The sequence below is a fragment of the Gigantopelta aegis genome, chromosome 5 (genome assembly GCF_016097555.1).
Source record: "Gigantopelta aegis isolate Gae_Host chromosome 5, Gae_host_genome, whole genome shotgun sequence".
NCBI classification, from domain to species: domain Eukaryota; kingdom Metazoa; phylum Mollusca; class Gastropoda; order Neomphalida; family Peltospiridae; genus Gigantopelta; species Gigantopelta aegis.
The window spans coordinates 38488614-38509123 of record NC_054703.1 but is presented as its reverse complement, the minus strand read 5'-3'; the positions used below and the strand labels follow the sequence as shown (position 1 = coordinate 38509123).

Below are 20510 nucleotides of genomic sequence, written 5' to 3'. Positions count from 1 at the left end.
TAGCCACGGTTGGAGAGACAAAAACTGGGACGTGGATGTGGAGAGAAATAGGTTTACAAATAGGAGGAGTTGCCAGATCCGTAAAAAAATGAGATGCAATTCAAAGGAGAGAAAAGAAAGGGGACAAAGGGTTTAAAGGGAGGCAGTGCATGAAACACGCGACGTTTTCCGTTACGTGAATTTTGAACGACCTTTTGGATATTTAAAAAAAAAAACAACAACGTACCAAGCGAATGGCAAAACCAATTTTATTTCAATAAACAAAAGCTAATAATAATTTTTACATTAAGATACTTATAACCAGAGCCAGGCACAGATCCAAGAGTGAGGTGTATGTGTGTGTGTGTGTGTGTGTACGTGCGCGCGCGTGTGTGTGTGTGTGTATGTGTGTGTGTGTATGTATGTGTGTTTGTGCGTGTGTATGTGTGTGTGTGTGCGTGCGTGTGTGTGTATGGGTGTGTGTGCGTGCGTGCGTGTGTGTGAGTTTAAAGAGATAACCAAAACCAGGCGCAGATGCAAGTTTGAGAAGGTGTGTGTGTCTGGGGGTGGGGGTGGGGGTATTTAAGGAGAGAGAGAGAGAGAGAGAGAGAGAGAGAGAGAGAGAGAGAGAGAGAGAGATGAATGCATGTGAGCATGCATGCATGTGTGTATGAATATATGTTAACCATTTGGTTCAATAATTGAAAAGCATAACGTATGTGCGAGAAACAAAATTGTGCAGTTTATGTATCTATTTAATGATTGTGCAGTTTATGTATCTATTTAATGATTGTGCAGTTTATGTATCTATTTAATGATTGTGCAGTTTATATATCTATTTAATGATTAATATGAAAGCTAATTTATAAGAAAGAGAAAGAGATAAAGGCAAAACAAAGTTAAATAAACGTTTGCTGCAAGGTTGAGATTGATCTCGTCATGTTCCACGTCGTACCAGTTAATTAAACTTTTGCTGCAAGGTTGAGATTGATCTCGTCATATTCCACGTCGTACCAGTTAATTAAACGTTTGCTGCAAGGTTGAGATTGACCTCGTCATGTTCCACGTCGTACCAGTTAATTAAACGTTTGCTGCAAGGTTGAGATTGATCTCGTCATGTTCCACGTCGTACCAGTTAATTAAACGTTTGCTGCAAGGTTGAGATTGACCTCGTCATGTTCCACGTCGAACCAGTTAATTAAACGTTTGCTGCAAGGTTGAGATTGACCTCGTCATGTTCCACGTCGTACCAGTTAATTAAACGTTTGCTGCAAGGTTGAGATTGACCTCGTCATGTTCCACGTCGTACCAGTTAATTAAACGTTTGCTGCAAGGTTGAGATTGACCTCGTCATGTTCCACGTCGAACCAGTTAATTAAACGTTTGCTGCAAGTTTGAGATTGACCTCGTCATGTTCCACGTCGTACCAGTTAAATAATCGGTTTGTCACATCCCTTGGGAAACGCGCGCAGCAAACGTCTGAAAGATATAATATTAGAAGCAAATGTCAGTGCTAATGTATAAAAATTAATCAATATGATCTAGTGGTGTCGTTAAACAAAACACACTTTATGTTGCTCCATGGCTTTAGATTGCATCTAAGTCGCAAGGGTAAAGGGTCTTCTCGAAAATAAGTATGTCCTGGTTTAGGTTTGTCCTGCTTATTTACAACAATAATTGATTGGCCGATTAGTTATTGTAAAATGATTGCCAGAATTCGAATGTCCATCCTTCAAATACACAATCTCTCATGTACATAGTTCTGTTTATGTATTATACTAAGAGTTCCATCGCAAAACGCGATAAACGCCCATGTTAAAAAACATTGTGCGAACACCACTCAGACACTGTTCACACATAGACAGACACAAGTTCAAATTCAGTTTTCAGCAAAACGCGATACCACTGTCTGAGGATATATGACAGATTGCAGAGAAACTGGCGTAGTGTTTATGGTTGTTTTGAATAAAACGTTTTTAGGATTGGATGTGTATAGTGGCGTTTATCATGGTGGTTGGGAATAAAACGGTTTTTTTTTAGGATTGAGTGTATAGTGGCGTTTATCGCGTTTTATTATATAATATTTGTATATTTTATGCCTATGAGCAGCAAGGTTTAAAGCAAATAAACTATATTATATTGTATTATACTATACTATACGTATAAGTATTTGACGTGCCTATATCTCATTAAGGTCCAAGCACGCTGTCCTGAGAAACTAGAATTTATTCCAGAGATATTATTTGTTCGCATTAGTGCATTCATAACAGTGTGCAAAAAACTCCCACCAAAAACAAAAACCCACAAAAAGCCCCAACCGCATTCCCACCCCCCCCCACCCCCACCCCCGCAAAAAATATTTACGCAAAACCAAAACACATCGATTCAGTCTGCTGATGATGTAATTTTACTTGTCAGTAGCAAAATGACATCATTAGCAAAGTGACGTAAATATCCATAACATTAAAAAATATATATAAAAAACCCATGAAATATTAAAAAACAATGATATACGTCAAATGAACATTTCAACACTTACGTATCACATCATGCATGCATTCACATTTCTTTATTTTGATATATGAATGTTCATTATTTTAGGGACATGTAAAGTAGCCAGTGGGTCTACAGTCGGTCTAACAGATTGAAAGAAAGAAATAAATGTTTTATTTAACGACGCAGTCAACACATTTTATTTACAGTTATATGGTGTCAGACATATGGTTAAGGTCCACACAGATATAGAGAGGAAACCCGCTGTCGCCACTTCATGGGCTACTCTTTACGATTAGAAGGGATATTTTATATGCACCATCCAACAGACAGGGTAGTACATACCACGGCCTTTGATATCAGTCCCCCCCCCCCCCCCCCAACGGATTGTGTCAATAGTATCTTTTTTTCGCATTACGGAAGCATTTTGGGGGCCGTTCAGATATTACGTAATATGCAAAACAAGTTATGCGATGGGCGTAATACAATTTTTACGTGCTGTTTTGTGATTTGGGAAAGCGCATGTACGCATTTCAACTCGATTTCTAATACTTTTTGTGTGCATACATCTAGCTATACATATCTACGTTAAGCATTGTCGCCGGCATCGGTGGTGTCATGGCTAGACTATCGGTTCTGCAATGGGATTTATGAACTGTTTGTTTTGGACCAACCACCATTCCATGTTGTTCCTACATGTGTTTCGATGGTCCTGTATGCATCTGTATGCAAGACATAATCTGGACAAGGATTTACCGTTATGTGCAGTAGACCGTGAAAGGTAGGGCACAGTGACCTAGTAATAGTATGCGACACACCGCCATTCCAAGTTGTTATTACATGTGATGCTTGATGGTCCTGTGTGCATCTGTATGCAAGATATGGTCCGGACATGGATTAACTGTTATGCAGTAGACCGTGAAAAGTGGATCGAACGTACGTACGGACGGACGGACTGACAAAGCCATACCATAATACGACCCATCTTAGATGGGCGGATAAGAAGTGTCTTACGTAACGTTGTTAAATACACGCACTCTCCCCCTGTAACGCGACATAACATTTGAACTTACACCCACGCACCACAGTGAACACTAAGTAATATCTGAATTGCCCATTGTGCCATCTGTTGCTTTGAGCATTATTTAAGGGGGGGGGGGGGGGGGGGAAGGGGGTAGTTTTCGTTTAACGACACCACTAGAGCACATTGATTTATGAATCATCGGCTACTGGATGTCAAATATTTGGTAATTTTGACATATAGTCTTAGAGAGAAAACCTGATATACTTTTCCATTAGTAGCAACTGATCTTTTATATGCACCATCCCACTGACAGGATAGCACATAGCACGACCTTTGATATACCAGTCGTGGTGCACTGGCTGGTACGAGAAGTAGCTCAATGGATCGATCCTAGACCGACCGCGCATAAGGCGGACGCTTTACCACTGGGCTACGTCCTGTAGCTGTATGTGCAACTGATAAGCTCTGAGTTTCCAGCAGTCTGTTAGAAGGTTCGAGTCTCTACTCGGCCCCCGTTGCACGAAATTATCTTTGCGCTAAAATCGCCTTAAGTGCCTAAATATCTTGTTGACTTAAGGCTAATGTTTAGTGCAAAGATCGTTTCGTAAAACGGGGGCCAGTTTCACAGTATGCACGTTCTCTTTGGTACACATTCGTTACATACCATGGATCAATATAGTCCGAACCACGTTGTTAACAACTACGATAAATTACTCTCCTACCTTTAATTGCCTAAAGGGGCGGGACGTAGTCCAGTAATAAAGCGCTCAGTTGATGCGCGGTCGGTGTGGGATCGATCGCCGTCACTTGGCCCATTTGGCTTTTTCTCGTTCCAGCCAGTGCGCCATGACTGGTATATCAAAAGCCGTGGTTTGTGCTATCGTGGCTGTTGGAAAGTGCATATAAACGATCCCTTGCTGCATTAGGAAAGATGCAGCGGGTTTTCCCTGATGACTACGAGTCAGAATTACCAAATAAAATGATTGACATCCAAAGCCGATGATTGATTAATCACTGTTCTCTAGTGAAGTTGTTAAACAAAACAACAACATTAATTGCCTTAAGATTTCTCTAACACTTTGTTAAGGCAAAACACATGAAAGAATCATTGCAATGACACAGATTCCACATGCTAGATGGTAACCATGTCACCTATACAGACTTTGCCGAAATCACCTAGGACAAAAAAAAAACATGCAGGATGCTATTTTGCCTTTTTAATGGAATATTTTCCAGGACGTGCTATGGTATAGGCAATCATCAAGAGGTCAAACTAATTGCATCACATACTTCGGAATCGCCCACCCCATTTCAAGAGGATTCCATAAAAAAAGAAGCAAAATGGCAGACGGCTAGGATATCTTAGCAAAGTCGATATAGGTGGCATGGTTACATTCTAGAATGTGGAATATATGTCATTGTAATATAGTTGTTGGTTGTTGTTTTTTTGTTGTTTTTTTATGTTGTTGTTGTTTGTTTTGTTTTTTTGACAATTTCTGTCTAACTGTAATTAAATGTAATAGAGCAATTGATCGTAATTGTTAACAATGTCGTTCTGACTAATCAGAATTTGGCTGTATTTTATAGGCTATTATGAATCATTGGCTATAACGTCAAGTGCCTGTGATTTGCCAGTACTTACCATACTGTCCAGTATATCTACTGGAAGAGGAACGCCATGGCCCCAAGGAGCACCAAAATGACGGACGCGGAGATACTTGTGGCATCTGAGGCAGGCAGAACTTTCGGGTCATGTCTTTTGTCTTGAATAACATGAAAACATAAAATGCATATTTAATATAACTTTTGATGAGTCACAGGAAGAAGGAGGAGGTCGTCTTGTGTCCATTACCCAAAGCACGTGATCGGGAATGTATGGCAGGTAAATATCTGGCTGGCATACAGTATTCAGGATTTCTGCCTGGAGATAATTTGAGGGTTCGTAACAAAACCAAAACAGACAATAAGTGTCCCCACTACAGCCCGTCCCATCATTCTACAAAACCAAAACAGGCAATAAGTGTCCCCACTACAGTCCGTCCCATCATTCTACAAAACCAAAACAGACAATAAGTGTCCCCACTACAGCCCGTCCCATCATTCTACAAAACCAAAACAGACAATAAGTGTCCCCACTACAGCCCGTCCCATCATTCTACAAAACCAAAACAGACAATAAGTGTCCCCACTACAGCCCGTCCCATCATTCTACAAAACCAAAACAGACAATAAGTGTCCCCACTACAGCCCGTCCCATCATTCTACAAAACCAAAACAGGCAATATGTGTCCCCACTACAGTCCGTCCCATCATTCTACAAAACCAAAACAGACAATAAGGTGTCCCCACTACAGTCCGTCCCATCATTCTACAAAACCAAAACAGACAATAAGTGTCCCCACTACAGCCCGTCCCATCATTCTACAAAACCAAAACAGGCAATAAGTGTCCCCACTACAGTCCGTCCCATCATTCTACAAAACCAAAACAGGCAATAAGTGTCCCCACTACAGTCCGTTCCATCATTCTACAAAACCAAAACAGACAATAAGTGTCCCCACTACAGTCCGTCCCAACATTCTACAAAACCAAAACAGGCAATAAGTGTCCCCACTACAGCCCGTCCCATCATTCTACAAAACCAAAACAGACAATAAGTGTCCCCACTACAGTCCGTCCCATCATTCTACAAAACCAAAACAGGCAATAAGTGTCCCCACTACAGCCCGTCCCAACATTCTATAAAATGTTTGAGGTTTTTTTGTAAATTATTTCACTTGATGTTTTTTGTTTTCAGAACCATCTTGAAAAACATGAACACAAAAAATGTATATTTAATATAACGAGTCACAGGAAGACGGAGGAGGTCGCACTGTGTACATTAAACCCGTTCCCTGTGAGATGACTATTGTTGGTTATAGGTTTGGATGTTCTGAATGACACTGCATTTTATGTGCTCTGGTAAGTTTTAACAAATAATTTTCTTACTATAATATATCTACAAATTACCCCCCAAAAACACAAAATATCTCCATTAATTTCTCAGATTTTAGGTTATGCAATTTTACCCTCCGTACCCCCTGGTAAAAATCTTGAACAAAGTAAAAATCCTGGTTTAATATTTTTCGGGGGTGGTGCTAAATGTATTACCTACGATGTTTCCATGCCCTAGATAATGGACAGTTAAGATGTCAACCTGACCTAATGACATTGCCACTAAATGTATTACCTGCGATGTTCCCATGCCCTGGATAATGGACAGTTAAAATGTCAACCTGACCTAATGACATTTGTCTAACTTATACTCACTGCAGTGTGTCCATGCCCTGGCCAATGGTGTTTGATACGTCAACACGGCCCATATATATGTTTTACTAAATCATCTCACTTCAGTGTCTCTATGATCTAGTTAATGGTGTTTGATACGTCAACACGACCCAGATATATGTTTCACTAAATCATCTCACTTCAGTGTCTCTATGATCTAGATAATGGTGTTTAATACGTCAACACGACCCAGATATATGTTTCACTAAATCAACTCACTTCAGTGTCTCTATGATCTAGATAGTGGTGTTTAATACATCAACACGACCCAGATATATGTTTCACTAAATCAACTCACTTCAGTGTCTCTATGATCTAGATAGTGGTGTTTAATACATCAACACGACCCAGATATATGTTTCACTAAATCAACTCACTTCAGTGTCTCTATGATCTAGGTAATGGTGTTTAATACGTCAACACGACCCAGATATATGTTTCACTAAATCAACTCACTTCAGTGTCTCTATGATCTAGATAATACGTCAACACGACCCAGATATATGTTTCACTAAATCATCTCACTTCAGTGTCTCTACGATCTAGATAATGGTGTTTAATACGTCAACACGACCCAGGTATATGTTTCACTAAATCATCTCACTTCAGCGTGTCTATGATCTAGATAATGGTGTTTAATACGTCAACATGACCCAGATATATGTTTCACTAAATCATCTCACTTCAGCGTCTCTATGATTTAGTTAATCGTCAGTTTAGCATGGCTGGACAGAACATAACTTTATTACGCTCAGGCCGTTACATAAGGGTATATGTGGAACATGAAACATAAAATTTATTTATAAAGTTTATTAAACTGAAGTGAAGACAGGGTGTACAGGAGACAATAGTACAATAGGATTAATACAAATTCAAGAAAACAATAGAGACAATAGTACAACAGGATTGATGCAAATTCAAGAAAACAATACAGACAATAGTACAACAGGATTAATGCAAATTCAATAAAATAATAGAGACAATAGTACAACAGGATTAATATAAATTCAATAAAACAACAGGGACAATAGTACAACAGGATTAATTCAAATTCAATAAAACAATAGGGACAATAGTATAATACAAATGCAATAAAATATGAAAGACAATAATATAATACAAATGGAATAAAGCAATGTAATGTCACATTGGTGTAATTACTACCAAATGTGCTGATGTGTTAACATGGAATAATGACATTTTCACTAAAGGTACTCACCGCAGACTTCCATTGCCCTGTTAAAATATTCAGTTTCTTTCAGCTCCATATAGATGAAACAGCCGCCATGGACACACCGATAAAGTTTTTTAATAGCACTGTTGAAAATAAAGCAGAAATTTCCATTAAAGAATGAGTATATCTTTATCGCGAAATTATATGGTTTTCATAAGATATGCACGTGAAGGATACGGCAATAAGGGTGGGTTGGCTGGCTAGGGGTAGCTCTAGTCAACGCTAGCCTTCCCCTTATTGATATATTGTAGTGGAGGGCTAGAGGGGGCTATCTGCAATATTTCGGCGAACAGCGACGACCAAATGGTAGCTAGCTACTGTGTCTAAAATGCACATTTAGTTTCCAAAAACTGATGCCACAGAGCTTTAGTTTCATTATTCTCGAGCCCTGTCATGACATGAAACGTACATGTTCTTACATGGGCGTATGGGGACTCTTTGATTTAGGGGGGCTGGAGGGGTTGATTTGCCAGAAATTTTACCCAGATAAAAACTTCCCTAATTTTTCCCACTGTTTTGCCCGAATTTGGGGGGGGGGGGGGGGGGGCAGTTGTGGAGGAGACTAAATTTCTGGGGGTTATGTTTGACAGGAAGCTATCTTTTGTGCCCCATCTTAAATATGTTAAAAAGAAGGGCTTCAAAGCTCTTTTTTTTTTTTAAATAGTTCATTGCCTCAGAAATATGTTATGATAGTGTCACGGTTGGGGCCCTGATTTCACTATCTTACAAAGTACATAGCAAACAATATACTAACATATAAGAAAGGAGAGTAACAAAAGTGGAAATAAAAAGAAGATTGAAAAGAGAAAACTTAAAATGAAGTTCCAAACTGGCGTCATACTTAAAATTATACACATAACAAAAGTATTAAGTGTCTCAGTTGTGGCCTTCTAAAACTTTTAACCATGGTCCCCAATTGTCGTCGAATTCTGTATGTAAAACGTTTTTATAATATATGTATTTTTCTATTTGTAACTTATCTTTAATAAAATTGTTGATACCAGTTTCATTCAGTGTACTCTTTTGTAATTTTGATTTGTATATGTAATATTTTACGTTAACAATTAACCAGTTTACAAATGTATGTTTACTATTTATAATTCCAAATAAAACTGTGTTCCTATTCAACTGGGTATAATCACCTTTTTGTAATAACCATTTTTCTATAATACTCCAGAGTTCAACGACTTTAGGACAGTCATAAAATAGATGCTGCAGTGTTTCTGGTTCATGTGAACACAAGTTACATATACTAGAATCAATCAGTTCTATTTTATGTAAAAAGGTATTTGTTGGTATAATTCTATGTAAAATCTGGTATTGAAACCACAACAGCGTTGGGTCTTTTAAAGAGCAAAATGGTAAACTATAATATTTCGCCCATAATGAAGAGGCATCGGGGGTAATCTGCTTTTGATTTCCCTCATACCAGGGTTGGTGTGCCTTTTACTGATTTTAAACATAATATCTACAAATTTATCTTTTCGACTTGGCAACATGATTGGGATGGTGCAATTGCGAACAGGCTTCATTCTATCAAGCCAGTTTCGGAGAGTGGCAGTCCTCCTATAGACACTGCAGGATGGATGAAATAGTATTGTGTCGAGCTCGCATCGGTCATACATATTTGACCCATTCATTTATCTGAAAGAAAGATCCTCCACCTCAATGTGAGCACTGTCTGTGTACTCTGACGGTGTGCCACATTTTGGTGGACTGTAAGCATCTTACAGAAACTCGAAAAGATATATTTGGCCAACGTAATGTGATGGAATCATTTTGATTCCATCCAGAATTTGTTTTACAATTTGTACGTGATACTGACTTGTACTCTAAATTTTAATTTGATAAATCTGTGATATTTGTATTTTTTCACAGTTCTTTACACTGTGTTTTAATTTAACTGTTGTATTTTTGTATTGATGTTGATCATCACTTTATTTGTTTACATTTACCATAGTTTAACACCCAGTAACCGATGTATTTTCGTGCTGGAGTTAAACAGTTAAACATTCATTCATTCATTCATGTTCTTAACCAGTACCAACGTGTCACGTGGGCACACACTTTTCTCTACGTCACCACAAAAAAGTACAGCGCAGGTTCGTATGTATGTATGTGTGTATGTGTGTGTGTGTGTGTGTGTGTGTGTGTGTGTCCGTTTGTCCCAAGAAGTGAACATTTACTCGGACACGCATAAATTACCTTAGTGTTTCTCCGGCGGAGAAGTAAAAATTTATTTTTATAAAACAGTATCATAATATTTAGCCATGGGTGTCTCATCAAAAATTTTTTATACAAATATTGTGGTTTGAGTTAAATTAACATGGTCTTGATAACACAACAGTCTTAGCTCGTGTATATTCTTGGATTTGCGACTGAGTTCCGAAATGCCAACTCGAAACGTCTCGGTTGACATAAATAATGTATTTGATAAAGATTTTATATTAGATACAATTCGTATTTAAAAACATTATTTTTTAGTTGTTTTGTTGTTTAAGTTTAAAACAAGGTAGTTGTCCAATTACAAGTCAGTTTGAGTTATGTGAATTACTGATTACATCATCGGTAATGTGATAAAACGAAAACCTGTTAGACGGTTAAGAACATTATAGTTAACATTTATCATTTTATTATTTAGGCATAAGTTAAATCGATCGATCAACAAACCCGTGAAAAGGTGGGATACGCCTTGCTGATTTGTTATCAAAACAAGCCTGGAAATAACAGACCCTTTCTATATAAATACAAGTTAAAATGCGGCTTGTCTTCCCACCATTGAGGTTATTACCATCTCTCACTCCCGATATCGTTCCTATGGGCCTAAATAAGTGTCTAGTCATGGACGTTGCCCGGTACAAATGTGTCGTATGCCAAGCTTTGATAAACAAAAACTTAATTAATATTAAAAGTATTTCTGTGTTGAAGGAGTGCGATGTAGTACGTTTTAAAATGCATATACATTATTTAAAGGTTTTTTGGGTTGTATCTTTACGATATCATGCATGTGCTTATACTTGAACTTTTACTAGAACGCCTTCGCGTTTTCCATAGAAAAAAGTTTACCATGTCTATTAATAGATCCGAGGAAGCCCTATGTGTTGTGAATGGCTCGACGACCACCGCATCCTTTAAATGAATGATTTGGTCCATCTTTCTAAACTGAACAGTAGACGAATCATCTAGTTGTACTGTGTTTGTTTAATGTAAATTGGACGTCTCAAAACAACATGGTTCCGCAGGTAGCAGTCCTCATGTATGGCATAATATTACCTTGGACGAGTCTCCGGGTTAGTTCAATAGTTTCCACCAACGTACCTTCATTTCAGCTTGTGTTGCGTGTTTGGCAAATATCAATTAAGCAACCAAAGTTAAAAGGAAACTTTTATTTTAAAGTAAGTAAAGTGCACCTTATTAATTATATTTATCACTAGCTTTGTTATTATAGAGTTACGAACGTGATTGAAATTTGTTTATATCGTGTAGGCCTTTCCTCAGTCACCGGACAATCATGAATTTTATGTTTTAGTTGTCAAATTTTTAACATGTCTTTAACAAAGTAACTTCTTTGGCTTGGATTTGTGGAACGATGTCGACTATATTTCATTTTTAACTTGTTTGATGATGAAAACGCACCCCCACCTCCCCAGCTAAGTGCTTATACATTTGATTGTAGTTTTTATTTGACAGTTTTATTACTTTTTTTCATTTTTAATAGTAAACATAATAGAACAAAGACTTTTACGTCAATCCCCCTGTAAACTGGATACCCATCAAACTTACGTGGATTCAATTTGGCACATGGGTTTAGGCTACTGTTTAGAAGAGATGCACTGCATCATGTAAACTTGTACGTAGGGCCTACTAGTATATGTAACAGTACATGAATAATAAAGGACAGCAGTAACATTATTTTAACATTTGGTGACAGGTACATTTTCATTTATAACAGGTCATTTCGTCAAGCACCGCCAAACAATTATTTCCAGGCCTTCAGCTGAAAGTGAAAGTTGAAAACCATGGCAGTAACATGTTCTGAATGGAATGTGCTCAAGAACAATTGGCGTTCATTCAACCCTAAACAAAAACACATTTTTTATGACTTGTTTCACGCCGAAACTATCTCGACTGTAAAACATCCTACAATTTGTTGCAATCACCTCAGTCACGGAATTACTAAAATCTGAAGTGAAGAGTAATAAAACCACGGCCACACTGTCAAGGACCAGGATGCCGAATTAGCCACGTATACAATCCGGCATCATTCGTGACAATCCGTTGTGGTCCGTATTAAATCCCTGATCAATCGTAGTAGTACTTGTATGTCCGTGAACATTTTGAACATGTCCAAAAATTCATCACGGATCGAACAACCGTAATACATCCTTAATGATCAATAGAAGAACGTAATAAACCGTACTTAAACCGTACTTAATCGTAGTAATCCCCGGCCTCCAGCCCCGGTCACACTGTCAAGGATTAGGACGCCGGGTTAGCCACGGATACGATCCGGCATCATTCGTGACAATCCGTTGTGGTCCGTACTAAACTTTACCGATCCTTAGCGATCCGTAGCGACCCGTAGCGCTCCCCTTAGTCAACTAACCCCTATCCTTAATAATCCTTAGTTTATCCTTCGAAAACCGTAGTTCATCCGTAGGGGACCGTGGATAGACCACTATCCGGGGTCATCCGTGAGAAGAATTTCATTCCGGTAGCGTGCAGCTGTCAGGTTGCCTTGTACGAACACAAGTTCACTTCTGCCGGTTGTCGCACAACGTGCATTAAATTTGTTTTAGGGTGCATTTGGGCATGCTGTCACATTCCAGGAACATAAACAAACATGGTCAGTCGTCAACATTGTACAAAAAAACCCGACATTTTGTAAAACCAAACACTTTTCTTCTTTCCCTATCACCTATGCATTTGTTTTTGTTTTAAATGAATGCATATGTAGCAAAAATGTCTAATTGTACATTCTGCTACATTGTATGACTTCGTAGCATTCGGTTTTAATTACATGCCAATAACAGCAGTTGACCTTCCATTGATTTATCAACCAAAGTTAGAAATAAAGGTTAATAACAGAAAGTAATCCTATTAAGTCAGGTCAGGTCATAGGTTTTAAAGTGCACATTCAGAACACGCTGTTGTAGCACACACGTCATGGGTCCAGGTGTTGGCCCCTCTGTCCAGGACAGGAAAAGGTTTGGGGTGGGTGGGAGAGAGGGTTGGTTTTGATGCTCTTGGATTTGAAAATGTTCCGTAGAATTAAGGCCAATTAGAAAATGTTGCGTACTTTCTTGAAGGTAATTTCTAAGTACTTCAAGCTGTTGTATAGGCAACGTGTAGATGCCATTTTGATGATATGGCGCATTTCAGTGACAAAAATGAAGTGGGATGCTATATCTTATGTAATGACTTTTGCTGAAAACTTTTGAGGACTACACCTGTACTCTTAACTGGGGCTGCATGTGTTGGCGGTGATTGACGATGATACAATTTTTAATGAACGTAATGTGATTCGTTTTTCATAAATATGTTCATTATTAAAGGAGCTGATCATAGTTCTGAGGTACACGTACATTTTCTGTTACTAATGTTATTATAAACAATTACTTCGGGTCAATACCTTTAACTCCTGTTGTGTGCTAGAATTTCATTATCTTGAGAAAAAAAACCCCAACAAAACCCCGCACAAACTTAATAACAAAAATACAATCTACAAAATAATGGAAAATCGTTGTTTTAAAATATAAACGTTTAAGTTCCAGATGCCAAGAAAACGTCTTTCTTAGATTTCAGATTTTCCGTGGGGAGCATATGGCCCTGGAACAAAGCTACTTCATATCCAAAAGTTATATTTATAGTGTCAACAGAAATGTTTTGGAATCTTTTAAATTCCACCCAGAATGTATTTTAGTTTTTAAAACACAATGATTTCTATATAAATTTTAAAAATATATATACTCACCTTTATATTTGTATTGTATTATACTTTTCCCCACATCTCTTTACACTGGTTTTGCACAATTATATACATTTTATTCTTGATGTAAATGGTATTTCCAAATACTTACTTTTCTGACACCCAATAGCCGATGTAGATGTTTGTGCTGGGGTGTCGTTAAACATAAAATCATTAACTCATTCATTAATTTGTTCATTCATTCATTCATTCTTTCATTCATTCATTCATACATGACTGTGCAATGGGAATGATGGTGGTGATAATAACAACAAGTAAATAAATGAATAAAAAAATAAAAAAAAAAAATAAATAAATAATAAATGAAATGAAATGAATGGATGAACGAATGAATAAATGCATGAATGAATAAATAAATATAATTACTTGCACAATCCTAACTCTTGTAGCATTCGAAACGAGTTATATTTCTGTCCATTTAGTGTGACAACTATCTCGGAAGCGGGCGCCGAACACCAGTTACCCTCAGAGCAGAAATGACTTTCATCCAGCTTAACTTAAAAACAAAAAACAAACAAAAACCCAAACAAATTATATCTGTATGATTGTGTCAAATATACAAACACGTGATCGACGTCTCCGGGAACTCAACATGTATCTTAAAACGCGAGGATATCCAAAACAGCTAATATCAGATAGTATCAAAAAGGCAGTAGTATTTGATAGAAAATATATTTTAAAACTAAAACAAATCGTTTCAGCGAAAAGGCCGCTCGCATTTGTATTCACCCATAACCCGCAGAACACCAGTATATATAAAACAATCTTGTCAGAATGGCACATTTTAAAACAAAATGAAAAAAATGTCATCCATACTAGACTCTATTTTAATTATAAATAGTAAGAGACAAAGCAAAAACTTGAAACAGATACTGACAAAAGCACGATATGAATCTACAACAGTAGAACATAAATGCAGTGTCAAAAGGTGTAACCGAAGTAACTGTGGCACATGCCAACATATTTTAGAAGGCACACATATAGAATTCAACCACAAAGGTTTATTTTGGGTACACAGGGATATGGATTGTTCGGTTAACAATGTTATTTATATAATTACATGCCAAGGTTACAAAGAACAATACATTGATCATACCACTCAGCTGAGAGCCAGTGTACGCGTACACAAACAGCAAATAAAACAACCTGAAACAAGATGCATACACTTGAGTTAACATTTAAATACATGTGCGGCGCAAAAAGATATTAAATTCACCATTTTCCCATTTTATCACATAGATACCATTGATGAAATGAAAAGAAAGACAAAGGAAATGTATTTTATTCGAATGTTTTGTCCACTTCTTAATGCTCTTCGTTAGATAAAAGCAACATTGACGTAATTAAATCAATCCCCTTCTATTGCAGTAACATCATAATATGTATGACGTCATATTTAGCAGTTATTTAGCAGTTCCTTTCTGAAGATAAGATTGAAACATGTAAAAGGATAGTTATTTCTTTAAATTGTTTTTTTTTTTTAAATACATATATACTGTACACTTGTTTATATATATATATATATATATATATATATATATATATATATATATAATTATATATAAGAATTGAACGTGAAAATGTGTGAGTTTCATGCTAGTATGAAACGCAAAACCGCTTTGCACACTGTATGAATGGCGTAGTATGGGCGCCATTGTTTTATTACTGTCCAGGTTTACCAATTACGACGTTGAAATTACAGTTATCAAATTTTGAGTGCGTGAAAAGTCCATGTATTGATAGATTTGACATGGAAAAGGTGGTTTCAATGTTTCCGGAAATGGATGAAACAGGTGTGTCGCGAGTTCCTGTGTTTACTGGCCTTGTAATTGTGGAAGTGGCGACAACACAGGATGGTTTTGGCGTATGAGTGACTTCAAGTGGTGCGACACAAGTATTCGTTAGATTTGACAGTGCCATGCTCATGTTTCGTTTTTGGAAAGTGGAACATTCTCTGAAAAAGACGTGTTTAAATTAAAATCTCCAAAAAATTGTATAGGAACATCTGACATGTTACGATGTCTAACGCTGACACTTGGAAGTTTGACAGCAGACGATTACTGTTTGATGTCTAAAAAATTGAATCTCAAGGAAATTCCTCGGGAATTCCTTTGTTGACATAATTCATAAAGTAGTTCCGGCTATAAGCCAAATATAGTGCTAAACTGAGATTCATGGTGCTATGAGTGTCAGTTTTTATCATCACGTAATACGAATTTGACCAATCCAAGGGTTTATAACAAAGGCATTTTTAGAGATTGGAATTATACACACACACACACACACACACACACACACACACATACATACATATATGATTCGTCACGAGTATTTATTAATATGGAAAATATCAACTGAGTCTGTGTTAATCAGTATTTGTCGAGGCTCTGTCGAGACAAATACCGATTAACTAGCCGAAGTTGATATTTTATATATTAAAAAAAACACGGTAGCGAAGTCTTTTTATCCTGTCTTCTAGATCAAACGCCATAATATGGCCGATTAGCACTAGATTGACCGAAACCAAATCTTTGAAAATTTACGCTCAGGTATATTTGTTGGCTTGTAAACAAAACGCATACACGAGTAGACAAAGTTGACATCACTTTGCGCTGCATATCTGCCACCTATAAAACTCACTTCTAACACAAATCACAGTACTAATTAGTCGTACGCCACAGCGTTTTCGTCTTTCCAACAGATATAATTATTTCATTTGTAATTCGGTTAAAACTACACGATTTTCAAGAGAGCTCTGTTAATTCGTGTAAAAAGTATGACGTGACGGCCATTTTTACAGCTGATAGGTCACATTTTCTTAACGCGGCGTCTGACCAAATCTTTGGAAGTGTTTTGACGCTTCAGGTATTTTGTCACTGATAACGAAATGTGATTGTTGTAGCTTGTAAACAAACTGGATTTTGAATATATTTCATACACAGATACATATTCAGGTTATGACAAATGTTTTCTTTGACATTTCAAGTCTTTAGCACATTTGAGCGCAAGGCGTCCTAACTGAGGTGTCTCAGCAGTCTGGCGGCAGCCATTTTAAAATACTGCAAGATGGCACTGCCTATATTACATGTGTTTCATTTAAAAAAAAAAAAAAATATTAAGTTGCTAAAATTGCGTTTTCTTATAACAGACCATGTGTCAAATTTCGGAGGTGACTCTAACCCTAATACATTATGGCTAGCGAGCTGTCATCCACAATTAAATTAGTTTGGTTGCTTCTTGCATGGCTTTTTTTTTCTTCTTTAGTTGCCATCTCGCCTCACATTAATTAGCATAACTTCATTTACACATAGAAACACACTTACAGTTTTTATAAAGAATTGTGTGTGACAGTAACACAATTTTAATACTTAAATAATAAAAATAGATATTTTTGGAAATATTCCGATCAGCACACAGTACCTGACCTGAAAATGTACAACCGTTCGACGAAGCAACCTTAGTGTGATTGTAAACACAAACTCACTACAATCGTGATTTTAACTAAAGTTTTAACCAAATTGTTAACAACTACGACCAATTACTCTCCTACCTTTATTTTTCACCGACATTTTGTCCAGACAGAAATCTTGAAAACCATTACAATAACACAGATCCCACGAACTAGATGATAACTATATCACCTATATCGACTTCGATGAGATCACATAGGGCAGAAAGCATGTAATTTTGTGCCAGCTCCCGGTTTGTTTGTTTTTTGGGGGTTTTTCATACTCTCCAAGAGGGGTGTAAGGATATGACTTAATGTAACAACGTCATAACGTATTTTGATATAAAAGCAAATGTGATGACGTCATATTATTTTAATTTTATTTTTATTATTATTATTATTATTATTATTATTTTAAAACACACAAAAAAACCCACCACTGGAGCAGAGTACATTGATTTCATATTAATTATGTCACATACTTTGGAGTGATCTTAGCTACTCGATTTTACGCTACCGACCTCCTAGTTCAAGGTATAACTCTTATTGTGCCCGACTATTGGCTAAGATTGCTTTGAAGCGATCTTCGCTACTCGATTTTACGCTACCGACCTGAAAATGTACAACCGTTCGACGAAGCAACCTTAGTGTGATTGTAAACACAAACTCACTACAATCGTGATTTTAACCAAATTGTTAACAACTACGACCAATTGCTCTCCTACCTTTATTTTCCATTAGATTTTACCGACATTTTGTCCAGACAGACAGACAGGAGTCCGGCGCCCATCTAAAATTTGCGACAGTTATAATTTTATTATATATTAAGTTTAATTTTTTACGACCCCCCTGCAGTTTTTTTGGCATTCCGCCTCATTACATTGTCCTGGTGTTCATATTCAACGATATATAATGCACAGTATTGCTTACTATCAACAAGTATAATCGTATAGTTAATTAATAAAACGGTTAAATGTGACGACTATTATATATAACGGGCGCAGCCATGTTGTACCATCTCAGTGAGTACGCCCTTTGGCGAGCTGGTGGTTACGTAATACTTAACGCGTAACGTCAGAAATGAGCCTTAGAACTAGAGAAACACAATCTACCTGGTTTTTGCGGGATGATAAATAATCATACATTGCAATGTTCTGTAATAATACACATCCCAGTAAGCCAGCAATAAGTATATCCTGCACTATATATATTATTTTTCAATACAAAATAAAATACCATTGTCAAAGTGGCTACACAACAAGTCGAAATAATTAGCAATGTTTTGTCCATGCATTAACCTACGTACTGGAATGATACACGGACTGTTTTCTTGGTCTATGCTGGTAGTTGCTTCTACCTGTGATTCCTGATTGGCAGGTGTGTATTTGATTGGTAACCAGACGAGCCAATTAATTGACGCTGTCTAGACACAAAAATACATACCAGTATTGTGGAATATTACCTATCGCCCCTAAAATGGTAATGGACATGGCTTATTACTGTAAATAGTTCTGTAAAGCTATTGATTAAGCAGACTTTTCCATCTAAAACCACAGAACTGACCAATTACGTAGTCCCAAAGAAAAGAAAAGTATCACTTGGATATCGTGGGTTGTCGTTTTTGCACCAACGTAGCATATCAATAGGCCTAATAGTGTACATTTTTCCGTTGGATTATTTAACAGAGAAAAATACTATAACCCCATTTTGTTCCGTTAATGCAACTTGAAATATATTTAGTTAAATAGTTTATTATATTATTACGTCATTTATGCTGTTTTACAAGACAGGTTGATCAAAGAGAAGCGCCTTGTCCAAAATTACTGCTTTTGTTTACACTGTACATACAGGAGATGGTCAGGAGCTGACGTCACTTCACCCCAAGCTATACCACCGGACGTCACAAACACGAAACAAAATGGCTGCCCCCAGTTAGCAAGAATAATCATGGTTTTTTATTAACTCTAAAATTACGTGTTTTTCATTTGCTAAAGTGTCAGTATGTGTTGGTGGTCCGGGTATGCATCTTTCCAACACATAAGGCTCTTGTTTGAGTTGACTCTACCTTTAAGGTGTTTGTAAGCTAAGGTCGTTTAGTAAAACGGTCTGTCGATTGTAGGAAAAAGTTACGGCGATTCGCTACCTTGGGCACTTAAGACGATTTTAGAGCTAAAGCCTCAGTCACACAGACAATGCGAACGCGATGCAACCTCTTGACGATTTCAATGGCGATCGTTTCAGACCGGTGCGAGCACATCTGCACCGGCCTCGGTGGCGCAGTGGTTAAGCCATCGAACTACAGGCTGGTAGGTACAGGGTTCGCAGCCCGGTACCGGCTCCCACCCAGAGCGAGTTCTTAATGGCTCAATGGGTAGGTGTACGGGCACTACATCCTCTTCTCTCTCACTAATCACTAACCAACTAACAACTAACCTACTGTTCTGGACAGACAGCCCAGATAGCTGAGGTGTGTGCCCAGGACAGCGTGCTTGAACCTTAATTGGATATAAGCACGAAAATAAGTTCAAATGAAAATGAAATGACCACATCTGCCCATATTTGGAATTAGGATATGATCGCCTATCCATCAGCGATAGATCGCCGATCATTCATCGATAAGTTTTGTAACTTGTCAGTGATTGATCTGCACCTTATCGGTAACTGTTCACCGCAGGTACGGCGATATGCAGATTGCATCTAGTTAAAATCGATCTATGACTAGTCAGCGAATCTCCGGTGACTGATTGCAGCTGAACATTAACTGGTCGGCGACTATTTGTCGATCGATCACTGATCAAAACATAATGCATATAAAAAATATTTTTTATTTAGATCGTGATATGTTGCAAACCCGAGGGCGAATGGTCAGTGCACGCTTTGAAACCAGTTTGCAACCAATCTACAACAAGTCACCGATGAAGTGCCGGTCAGTCGCCGCCTCATTGCTGATCAATCACAGATAGGTCGCCACTATAGTGTAAAGAGTCAACACCCTTGTCTGGACGAAACCGATCGC

General features: G+C 37.5%; 1 protein-coding gene across 1 annotated transcript in view; it reads right to left on the bottom strand.

Moving 5' to 3' along the window:
- Positions 1 to 311: 311 nt before the first annotated feature.
- The window catches only part of LOC121373154, a 44031-nt gene continuing 23832 nt past the window's right edge, over positions 312 to 20510 (bottom strand). The window contains exons 7-10 of the mRNA XM_041499607.1: positions 14413 to 14542; positions 8043 to 8140; positions 5139 to 5259; positions 312 to 1458 (exon numbers count right to left, since the gene is read on the bottom strand). Of these exons, the coding sequence (XP_041355541.1) occupies positions 5156 to 5259; positions 8043 to 8140; positions 14413 to 14542 (332 nt within the window). The 3' untranslated portion in view covers positions 312 to 1458; positions 5139 to 5155. The remainder of the gene's footprint in view (positions 1459 to 5138; positions 5260 to 8042; positions 8141 to 14412; positions 14543 to 20510) is intronic.